Source organism: Onychostruthus taczanowskii, unplaced genomic scaffold (assembly GCF_017590055.1).
Source record: "Onychostruthus taczanowskii isolate IOZ18803 unplaced genomic scaffold, ASM1759005v1 scaffold238, whole genome shotgun sequence".
NCBI lineage: Eukaryota > Metazoa > Chordata > Aves > Passeriformes > Passeridae > Onychostruthus > Onychostruthus taczanowskii.
In genome coordinates this window covers 279,854-291,385 of record NW_024499662.1, presented here as the reverse complement: position 1 = coordinate 291,385, position 11,532 = coordinate 279,854, and the positions used below count along the sequence as shown (strand labels likewise).

At 57.0% G+C, this 11,532-nt stretch overlaps 1 protein-coding gene across 1 annotated transcript in view; it reads right to left on the bottom strand.

Annotated features, from left to right (window-relative positions):
• DTNB (dystrobrevin beta) overlaps positions 1-11,532 on the bottom strand; it is a 48,484-nt gene that overhangs the window by 24,734 nt on the left and 12,218 nt on the right. The window contains exons 3-5 of the mRNA XM_041405603.1: positions 5,154-5,221; positions 4,427-4,507; positions 2,144-2,357 (exon numbers count right to left, since the gene is read on the bottom strand). Of these exons, the coding sequence (XP_041261537.1) occupies positions 2,144-2,357; positions 4,427-4,507; positions 5,154-5,220 (362 nt within the window). The 5' untranslated portion in view covers position 5,221. The remainder of the gene's footprint in view (positions 1-2,143; positions 2,358-4,426; positions 4,508-5,153; positions 5,222-11,532) is intronic.

The following is an 11,532-nucleotide window of genomic DNA, read 5'->3' as shown; positions in this document are numbered from 1 at the left end:
ACTGATCAAAACACACGCCACACACTGGCCACAAAGCGTCACACCACCGCCCTGCCTCAGCCCTGCTCTGCCTCAGCCCTGCCCTGCTTCATCCCTGCTCTGCCTCAGCCCTGCCCTGCTCTGCCTGAGCCCTGCTCTGCCTCAGCCCTGCCCTGCTTCATCCCTGCTCTGCCTCAGCTCTGCCCTGCTTCATCCCTGCCCTGCTCTACCTCATCTCTGCTCTGCTCTGCCTGAGCCCTGCCCTGCTTCATCCCTGCCCTGCCTCAGCCCTGCCCTGCTTCATCCCTGCTCTGCCTCAGCCCTGCTCAGGCACAGTGAGGCACAGAGCAGCTCCTGCCCCACACTGGGATCCAGCTGCTGCTGCTCCATGCCAGGATCCAGCTGCTGTCCCACCCTGGGATCCAGCTGCTCCTGTCCCACCCTGGGATCCAGCTGCTCCTGTCCCACCCTGGGATCCAGCTGCTCCTGTCCCACCCTGGGATCCAGCTGCTCCTGTCCCACCCTGGGATCCAGCTGCTCCTGTCCCACCCTGGGATCCAGCTGCTCCTGTCCCACCCTGGGATCCAGCTGCTCCTGTCCCACCCTGGGATCCAGCTGCTCCTGTCCCACCCTGGGATCCAGCTGCTCCTGTCCCACCCTGGGATCCAGCTGCTCCTGTCCCACCCTGGGATCCAGCTGCTCCTGTCCCACCCTGGGATCCAGCTGCTCCTGTCCCACCCTGGGATCCAGCTGCTGCTGCCCCACACTGGGATCCAGCTCCTGCCCCACCCTGAGATCCAGCTTTTTTTCCACCCTGGGATCCAGCTGTTTTCCCACACTGGGATCCAGCTGCTCCTGTCCCACCCTGGGATCCAGCTGTTTTCCCACCCTAGGATCCAGCTGCTGCTGCTGGGGGTCCAGACAAGGCAGAGCTCTCAGGGCTGGGGGGAAGAGGAGAACAAAACCCCACCTCTAAACAAAGCCTCCATCCTCTGAGGCAGCTCCCCAAAGGTGACCACTCCTGGGTTTAAATCCTGGGTTTAAATTCAGTGTGAGCTGTCTGAGAGTAACCAGACCTTCAGCCAAGCCTTACAACTTGTCCTAACTAACTTCAAAGCAGGACTGAACAGCAACTCTGCTGCCCTGAGCTCCGTGCTGGTTTTATTTGTCCTCAGTGAGGCAGGGACTGTGCTCAGGCCTGGACTCTCTCAGGGACACACCCAGCTTCTGTCTGGTGGCAGTAAGAAGTTGTCCCATCAGGAATTTTGGCACACTCAGTGCTGGGAACTGCCCTGGGTAAATCCCCTTTGTGGGGCAGAAGCAGAAGCCAGATCCCACTAGAAAAAAAAGCTGATTTGCAGAAAGGCAAGACCAAAAGTAAGAAATGCCAAGCAGAGCAAAGGAGCTGCAGCTGCTGCTCAGAGAACACAGAGAGGCTCAGCAACTCAGGCCCAGCAGAGCAAACCCTGCAGGAGAGGGAGTGAGAGAAACACAAAACTGGGCACGAGGAGAGGCTGGGACAGAACCCTGGGCAAGAAATGAGAATCAGATTGATGGGGTCACAGCTCGCTGGAGGGGGCTGCAAACTGACAAGGCTGAGTTTAAAAAGGGTCTTTTGGGCAAGATTCAACTAAACACATTCACTTCCCAAGGGCTGCTAAGCCCCCAGCAGAGTGTGAGCCCAGGCAGTGCCCAGCTCAGGGCTCTCCCAGCAGTGCCCAGCTCAGCTCAGGGCTCTCCCAGCAGTGCCCAGCTCAGCTCAGAGCTCTCCCAGCAGTGCCCAGCTCAGGGCTCTCCCAGTAGTGCCCAGCTCAGCTCAGGGCTCTCCCAGCAGTGCCCAGCTCAGGGCTCTCCCAGCAGTGCCCAGCTCAGCTCAGAGCTCTCCCAGCAGTGCCCAGCTCAGCTCAGCGCTCTCCCAGCAGTGCCCAGCTCAGCTCACGGCCCTCCCAGCAGTGCCCAGCTCAGCTCAGGACTCTCCCAGCAGTGCCCAGCTCAGCTCAGGGCTCTCCCAGCAGTGCCCAGCTCAGCTCAGAGCTCTCCCGGCAGTGCCCAGCTCAGGGCTCTCCCAGCAGTGCCCAGCCCAGCTCAGAGCTCTCCCAGCAGTGCCCACTCCCCTCAGGGGGCACCCCTGGCCCCCTGCTGCTGCTGGGGCAGGCAGACTGGCCTGTCATAGGCTGCTATGATGAAGTTGAGCAGCAGGCTGATGGACTGCTCCACGCTGATCTGGTGGGTGGAGGGCAGGCGCTTGTTCAGCTGGTAGTAGATGGAGGAGATGATGGTTTCCAGGCGGGACACGTTGATCTCCGTGCCGTGCTCCAAGGCGTTAAGGCCGTTGTCTCTGAAGGCTTCGATCATGTTCCAGATATCAACCAGGTGAACTGAAAAACAAAGGGAAAACAATTCAATTGTGCCCTGCCGGGCATGCAGGCCCACTGATGGCACTGCTTGGGGGCAGGAGAAGCACAAAGGGACAGACTGAGCTCTTCTGGGGACACAGCAGGGCCCGGGTGTGGCCTTTACTGCTCCCTCCAACATCTGGGTCTGTCACAAACTGCTCCTGCAGGAGCTCAGCCCTCCCCCTGAGCCACAGCTCCTCCCTGGCAGGGTGGGCAGTCGTGGAATTAGGGAATGGTTGGGGTGGGAAGGGACCTTAAAAATCACCCAGTGATTTTTAAGGGACACTGCCACTGCCCCTGGATCCCTGGCAGTGCCCAAGGCCAGGCTGGACATTGGGAGCAGCCTGGGAGGTGTCCCTGCCATGGCAGGGGTGGCACTGGGTGGGCTTTAAGGGCCCTCCCCAAACCCAAAGCACTGTGGGACCTGGTGATGCTCTAAATCCAAACTGCCCGCAGTGATTTTAAACAGCCTCACGCTGACTCCAGTTCCAGTTCAACTCTGACAGTTTCCAGCTGATCCAGCTCCCAGACCCAGAGCATGTTTTATAAACACAGGGCTGGGGCTGCAAAGCACTCCCCCAAATTTCCCTGCTGCCTCCAAGGAGTGTCAACAAGGTGCAGAAAACCTTTTCCAAACCACAGTGAGCGATCTGCAGCCCTTCTCCTGGCCTCTTCCTCCTCTTCAGCCCTCCTGCTGGCCTCCTCTTCCTCCTGAGCACTCCTGCTGGCCTCCCCCTCCTCAGCCCTTCTCCTGGCCTCCTCTTCCTCTTCAGCCCTCCTGCTGGCCTCCTCTTCCTCCTCAGCCCTTCTCCTCGCCCCCCCCTCCTCCTCCTCAGCCCTTCTCCTGCCCTCCTCTTCCTCCTCTTCCTCCTCCTCAACCCTTCTCCTGGCATCCTCCTCTTCCTCCTCAGCCCTACTCTTGGCCTCGTCCTCTTCCTCCTCAGCCCTTCTCCTGGCCTCCTCTTCCTCCTCAGCCCTTCTCCTGGCCCCCTCCTCTTCCTCCTCAGCCCTTCTCCTGGCCTCCTCTTCCTGCCCAGCCCTCCTCCTCCTCTTCCTCCCCCACCCTCCTCCTCCTCTTCCTCCTCAGCCCTTCTCCTGACCTCCTCTTCCTCCTCAGCCCTTCTGATGCCCTCCTCTTCCTCCTCAGCCCTTCTCCTGCCCTCCTCTTCCTCCTCAGCCCTTCTGATGGCCTTCCCCTCCTCAGCCCTTCTCCTTCCTCCTCTTCCTCCTCAGCCCTTCTCCTGGCCCCCTCCTCCTCCTCCTCAGCCCTTCTCCTGGCCTCCTCTTCCTGCCCAGCCCTCCTCCTCCTCTTCCTCCCCCACCCTCCTCCTCCTCTTCCTCCTCAGCCCTTCTCCTGACCTCCTCTTCCTCCTCAGCCCTTCTGATGGCCTTCCCCTCCTCAGCCCTTCTCCTAACCACCTCCTCCTCCTCCTCCTGCCCCCTCAGCCCTCCTGCTGGCCTCCTCCTCCTCCTCCTCCTCCTCAGCCCCCAGCAGTTCCTGTGCCCTGCGATTAGGGATCTCCTCCCACACGTTATCCTGCCTGGCTCTTTGCTGTGTCCAGCTCAGCAGGGGCAGGGCACAAAGTGCATCCTGCTCACCTGGGATCCACCTGGGATCCACCTGGGATCCACCTGGGAGCTGCCCAAGGTCAGAGCCCACGGCAGACGAGGGGAGAACCTGCATTGCCCAGAGCTCTCCATGGTCACTGATGTCACACGTGTCCCCGCAGGGACAGCCGCAGGCAGGGACTGTCCCTGTGCTCACTGGGGCTGCTCTGGGGCTCACTGTGAGGAAAACAGCCCCTCACAGAGCTTGAGACCATCTACACCCAGCTCTGAGGGCAAAGAAACACCAGAGCTCCCTCAGACTTCACATCCTCTGAACACGAAGATATTACAGAGCGTGGGCAAGGCTCGCTGCCTCCCTAATTCCACATTCATTGTGTTAGATCTCTGTCAAACAGGGCTGAGCAGCGCTCCCCCTGCACCCCAGGGGGGCAGTTCTGCAGCAGCCATGCAGCAGGGGGGAGGATGAGGCCGGCAGCACTCACGGTTGCACCTCTTCTGCACGAAGCGCAGCTTGCAGGCGGTTCTGTACGTGGACAGGCGGATCACGTCGAAGTTCTGGGCTCCTGCAACAAACCAGAGCTGTGGGGCTGTGCTTCCCTCTGAGGCAGGGGTGGGATTTAAGGCCCTTTCCCACCCAGACACTCCATGATTCCCTAACAATGCTGCTCTGGAAACAAAGCAGTGTAAACATGTAGTTTGAAGTCAGAGCTCCCTCAGTGTGCAGCTGGAATTCAGGACATGCTGGCCCAGTTCAGGAATTGACTCCTGCAGGACAGCAGGACAATGTGATGTGATGCAAACACCAATTCTCAACTCATCTTTTCCAGAGGAGGATCCTGCACAAACCAGCCCCCAAACCATGTCTCAATTCACACCAGCATTGCAGGGCCATTTTTTATCTTTTTTTAAGGCCAAAGCTGCTCTGTCTGCTGCCACTATCCATTGAAATAGCTCTCCACAACCCTTAGGCACAGATGAGAGATGTGAGCATTCCCTAAGGAAGGAGCTTCACAAAACCTAGGGATAAATGACCTTCCCAGTCAGCTGTGACTCCCCTTGGGCATTCTCCTCCTGAGCAGCCCCCAGGAGCACCTGATGGCTCTCCCTGCATGGGGTTTGGGGACAGGATGGGGCTGATCTGCTGCAGCTGTCCCAGGGAAGCTCTCAGTGAAGAATCAATGACATCATGTCTTCACATTTCCTACTTACTCATCTCCATGAACAGCTGCCTCTTCTCTGCCATGGTCCTCCTCCTCTTCCCACTCTCCTCAATCATCCTGGAGACAAAAATGGCAAACACTGTTTGTGTCACAATTGTGGTACAAGAGCAGCTGGCTGTGAGCAGCAGGATTCTGTCTGGGGATTCCAGGACACAGACAGACACCTCTCATCCTTATCCCATTCCACCTTCCAAGGCAGGGCACAGCACAGGAAACATTCATTCAACATTTCCAGTTTGAAAAGCCCAGAGCTGCATTGATACATGCAGAAATATCCCATAAAGAATTCCTCTGAGCTCTGAGCCAAAAAAGGGAGAGATGCTGCAGTTGGAGACTCTGGGGGACAAGCTCAGCCCACTCCCTTCCCTGGCTGGCAGAGGTCACTGACCCCTCTTCCCTGCAGGATCCTTCAGCTTGGAAAAGGATTTGTGGGGATGTTGGGTTTGGGGGAATGCTGGCTTTAAACAAAACTTGTTAAAATTCATTTAACTTTGAGCCCCGACACCTGAGGTCACGTGGGATTTGTCAGGGAAATAGGGAACTTCAAACGAATTAAGTTGGAAATAAAAACAGCTTGGTGCAGAGGAAAACATGAAAAGAGTGACAGGAGCAGGGAGCAGCTTGTACCCAAGGTAAGGGGACACAGGGACAGTTCAGCAGCTCTCAGGTCTTATTTCACTATACAGTCCTAAAAGATGCCAAATTTCAGTCCACTGCAGCAAAAAAAGGAAAATTAATTCAGGATCAGTGTAAAATCTAATTTATAATTCAACCAATTATTACATTATTCTTTGGTTACCAAATTCACCAACTTAAAAACCATTAAATATAGGTTTTATGTGTCTAACCCCCCCAAAAAATCCCAAACAGATCTCCTACAGTTGTAAGCACACTACAGGAGGCAGCTGGCTCAGCCCAGCCTGCAGCAGCCTCAGGTGGCACCAGGTGCCTTGGCACTGGCACACCTCCCTGAGGAGCAGTCCCTGGGCACAGCCTGGCACTTCCTGAGGTTCCTGCTGGAACCCCACAGCTCAGACCCCCCTCAGCCTTCTTCCTCCTCAGGAAGAACAAGCACATGGGCTCTGACCTGAAAATACACTGTATTTCCATGGTTTAGAAAGCCACAGATCCAGAACCAAGGTGCTGCTGTGTCTTTGCTGTATTTTTTTTTTACAGGAAAAAGCCTCGATGGCATTTTTTATGACTTGTAGAAGTTGGGGGTTTTGGGCACACGAGCTTCCAATCCCATCTCATTCTCCACCAAGCACCTGACAGGGCCATGGCTCCCACCTCTTTCCCCAGGGATTCCTCATCCATGGAACCCTGGAACGGTTTGGGTGGGAAGGGACCTCAGAGCCCACCCAGTGCCACCCCTGCCGTGTCCCAGGGTGTGCCCAGCCTGGCCCTGGGCACTGCCAGGGGTGCAGGGGCAGCCCCAGCTCAGCCTGGCACAGAGGGCACCAGGATGGGAGCTGCAGGGGCCATTCCCCGTGCCTGGACACAGCACCCAGCACTGCCACACACAATGCCTGGATGAAGGGGTCAGGGTGACAGAGACAGACACAACTGCATTCCAGGGGAGCTGAGTGCCACCTCTGTGCCCTCTGCAAGGAAAAGGAGGGACTGAGCTCGTGCAAGCTGGCCCTGGAATGAGACCTGAATGAGGGATCTGCTCTGTCCAAGTGAGACCTGCAGGAGATCTGCTCTGTCCAAGTGAGATCTAAATGAGATCTGCTCTGTCCAAGTGAGACCTGAAGGAGATCTGCTCTGTCCAAGTGAGACCTGAAGGAGATCTGCTCTGTCCAATTGAGATCTGAAGGAGATCTGCTCTCTCCAAGTGAGACCTGAAGGAGGGATCTGCTCTCTCCATGGTCCCAGAACCCTTCAGCAGGAAAATCCCTCCCAGCCCATCCAGTCCCCACTTTGTCCCCTGAGTGCCACATCCAGGTGACACCTGCAGGGATGGGCACTCCAAACCTCCCTGGGCAGCCCCTGCCAAGGCCTGAGCACCCTTTCCATGGGGAAATTCCTCCTGGTGTCCAACCTGAGCCTGCCCTGGCCCAGCCTGAGGCCATTTCCCCTTGTCCTGTCCCTGTTCCCTGGCAGCAGAGCCCGACCCCCCCTGGCTGTCCCCTCCTGTCAGGGAGTTGTGCAGAGCCACAAGGTCCCCCCTGAGCCTCCTTTTCTCCAGGCTGAGCCCCTTCCCAGCTCCCTCAGCCTCTCCTGGGGCTCCATTCCCTTCCCAGCTCCCTCAGCCTCTCCTGGGGCTCCAGCCCCTTCCCAGCTCCCTCAGCCTCTCCTGGGGCTCCATTCCCTTCCCAGCTCCCTCAGCCTCTCCTGGGGCTCCATTCCCTTCCCAGCTCCCTCAGCCTCTCCTGGGGCTCCATTCCCTTCCCAGCTCCCTCAGCCTCTCCTGGGGCTCCATTCCCTTCCCAGCTCCCTCAGCCTCTCCTGGGGCTCCATTCCCTTCCCAGCTCCCTCAGCCTCTCCTGGGGCTCCATTCCCTTCCCAGCTCCCTCAGCCTCTCCTGGGGCTCCATTCCCTTCCCAGCTCCCTCAGCCTCTCCTGGGGCTCCATTCCCTTCCCAGCTCCCTCAGCCTCTCCTGGGGCTCCATTCCCTTCCCAGCTCCCTCAGCCTCTCCTGGGGCTCCATTCCCTTCCCAGCTCCCTCAGCCTCTCCTGGGGCTCCATTCCCTTCCCAGCTCCCTCAGCCTCTCCTGGGGCTCCATTCCCTTCCCAGCTCCCTCAGCCTCTCCTGGGGCTCCATTCCCTTCCCAGCTCCCTCAGCCTCTCCTGGGGCTCCATTCCCTTCCCAGCTCCCTCAGCCTCTCCTGGGGCTCCATTCCCTTCCCAGCTCCCTCAGCCTCTCCTGGGGCTCCATTCCCTTCCCAGCTCCCTCAGCCTCTCCTGGGGCTCCATTCCCTTCCCAGCTCCCTCAGCCTCTCCTGGGGCTCCATTCCCTTCCCAGCTCCCTCAGCCTCTCCTGGGGCTCCATTCCCTTCCCAGCTCCCTCAGCCTCTCCTGGGGCTCCATTCCCTTCCCAGCTCCCTCAGCCTCTCCTGGGGCTCCATTCCCTTCCCAGCTCCCTCAGCCTCTCCTGGGGCTCCATTCCCTTCCCAGCTCCCTCAGCCTCTCCTGGGGCTCCATTCCCTTCCCAGCTCCCTCAGCCTCTCCTGGGGCTCCATTCCCTTCCCAGCTCCCTCAGCCTCTCCTGGGGCTCCATTCCCTTCCCAGCTCCCTCAGCCTCTCCTGGGGCTCCATTCCCTTCCCAGCTCCCTCAGCCTCTCCTGGGGCTCCATTCCCTTCCCAGCTCCCTCAGCCTCTCCTGGGGCTCCATTCCCTTCCCAGCTCCCTCAGCCTCTCCTGGGGCTCCATTCCCTTCCCAGCTCCCTCAGCCTCTCCTGGGGCTCCATTCCCTTCCCAGCTCCCTCAGCCTCTCCTGGGGCTCCATTCCCTTCCCAGCTCCCTCAGCCTCTCCTGGGGCTCCATCAAGGTCCCCCCTGAGCCTCCTTTTCTCCAGGCTGAGCCCCTTCCCAGCTCCCTCAGCCTCTCCTGGGGCTCCATTCCCTTCCCAGCTCCCTCAGCCTCTCCTGGGGCTCCATTCCCTTCCCAGCTCCCTCAGCTCCTCCTGGGGCTCCATTCCCTTCCCAGCTCCTCCTCCCAGGACTCCCATGCAGCCTCAGCCTCTCCTCCAGGCTCCTGCCTGCCTCAAAAGCAGAAGAAGGTTTTTGCTTTTCCCTGGGGGAGCAGCTCAGCCCTGGAGCTGCTCACCAAAGCCACCCAAGGCTCTTTGCACTCACGAGCTGACCCTGCTGCTTCTGAGGGGGGGAAACACCTCGGGGAGGCTCTGTCTGGGCAGGGCACACGTTCTGAGCAGAGTGGGGAGAGAATCCAGGAATGCAAACACAGAATTGTTCAGGTTGGAGAAGCTCTCAGAGCCCATGGAGCACAACCAGCCCCAGCACTGCCCAGGCCACCAGAGTCCCCTGTCCCCAAGTGCCACAGCCACAGGGCTTTGAAACCCTCCAGGGATGGGGAGCCCACCCCAGCCTGGGCAGCTGTGCCAGGCATGGGCAGCCCTTTCCAGGTGGGAATTGTTCCCAATATCCACCCTGTGCCAGGCATGGGCAGCCCTTTCCAGGTGGGAATTGTCCCCAATGTCCACCCTGTGCCAGGCATGGACAGCCCTTTCCAGGTGGGAATTGTCCCCAATGTCCACCCTGAGCCTGGCCCAGCCTGAGGCCATTTCCCCCTGTCCTGTCCCTGTTCCCTGGCAGCAGAGCCCAACTCCCACATTACTGCCAGGGATTTGGGAAAGTGCTGGAAAGGAGGTTCTGTGAGAATAATTGACAAACCTGTTTTTAATCCCTGAACCACCAGACACAGAAGGATCCCTCGGTGATGAGGCTGGGAAGAAGGAAGATGGGGAGTCTTTCTCTAGTTCAAAACAGGAATGAACCAAACCCACAAGAACTGCAACTATGTTTGGGATGCAAATTACAGTGCTCAGCTCCCAAAACAGGGAAGGGAAAAGCAGCTTGGCCTGAGCTGGTTTGGTTTGTTAGGCTGGGCTCTTTGAAGGGGTGGGGAGGCTGGGTTTGGGTTTTGGTGGGGATTTTTTGCGTGGGTTGTTTGTTTGTTTCCTGGTTCCTTGCTTTTTAAAAAATTGCAGCAAAATCCATGAGCAAAGTGCCAGGAAACACAACACGAGCTGGAATGATGTGGCAACCAGGAATTGCTGAGGTGGCTGCTCCCATTCCACGGGCACATGGAGGGGAAACCACTCCAGTACAGAATCCCAGGATGGGTGGGAAGGGACCTGAGAGCCCAGCCAGTGCCACCCTGCCGTGGCAGGGACACCTCCACTGTCCCAGGGTGTCCCAATGTCCAGCCTTGGGCACTGCCAGGGACAGGAAGTGCAGTTATTTGGAAATCCTTATTGAAAAGCAACGTTCAACTAAAAGCAGAAGATGATGCAGTGCCTTAGAAACCTGCAGCTGAGCGTGTCTGATGTAAACTTCCAAAATGTCATCATTTCCCTCCATCCTTTCACAGGTACAACACTTGTATGGCCTCAGGAGCACCCTCTGACAGAGTTAACAGCAGAGCCAACTCAGAAATCCCACACAATTACTGGGGGAAATTCTACACTCAGCCACCATCCAAAACATCTTTAATAAACTCACGTTTTTCTTGCTCCCCTTGTTTGACACCTTCTTTTTTTTCTGTCCCAAAACAGGGAGAGCCCCTGCTCTGTGCCAGGGCTGTTGCTGTCAGGGCTCTGTCCCAGCAAAGGGGGTGAGATTGGCACTTCCCTGGATTGGCAGTGCCCCCCTGGCAGTGCGCCCCAGGTGCTCCCAGGTTCAGGCCAATACTACAGGACCTTGCTTTTAGCAGGTTTCGCTCTTCTTGGAGCTCATCAGCTGTAGGTAACGGCCCCAGGACAGCTCCACAGGCAGCTCTGTGCTCAGGAATCACCCCCCAGCCAGAGATGGGCTTCTTGCCACACACAGCATCACAGCCACACAGCCAGAAGCACTGAATCACAGAGAATAGCACAACCAGAAGCACAGAATCACAGAGAATAGCACAACCAGAAGCACAGAATCACAGAGAATAGCACAACCAGAAGCACAGAATCACAGAGAATAGCACAACCAGAAGCACTGAATCACAGAGAATAACACAACCAGAAGCACAGCATCAGAGAATAGCACAACCAGAAGCACTGAATCACAGAGAATAACACAGTCAGAAGCACAGAATCACACAACCAGAAGCACTGAATCACACAGAATAGCACAACCAGAAGCACTGAATCACAGAGAATAGCACAACCAGAAGCACAGCATCACAGAGAATAACACAGCCAGAACCACAGCATCACAGAGAATAACACAGCCAGAAACACAGAATCACACAACCAGAAGCACTGAATCACAGAGAATAGCACAGCCAGAAGCACAGCATCACACAGAGTAACACAGCCAGAAGGACAGAATCACACAGAATAACACAATCAGAAGCACAGAATCACACAGAATAACACAGTCAGAAGCACAGAATCACACAGAATAACACAGTCAGAAGCACAGAATCACACAGAATAACACAGTCAGAAGCACAGAATCACACAGAATAACACAGTCAGAAGCACAGAATCACACAGAATAACACAGTCAGAAGCACAGAATCACACAGAATAACACAGTCAGAAGCACAGAATCACACAGAATAACACAGTCAGAAGCACAGAATCACACAGAATAACACAGCCAGAAGCACTGAATCACACAGAATAACACAGCCAGAACCACAGAATCACACAGCCAGAAGCACAGAATCACACAGAATAGCACAACCAGAAG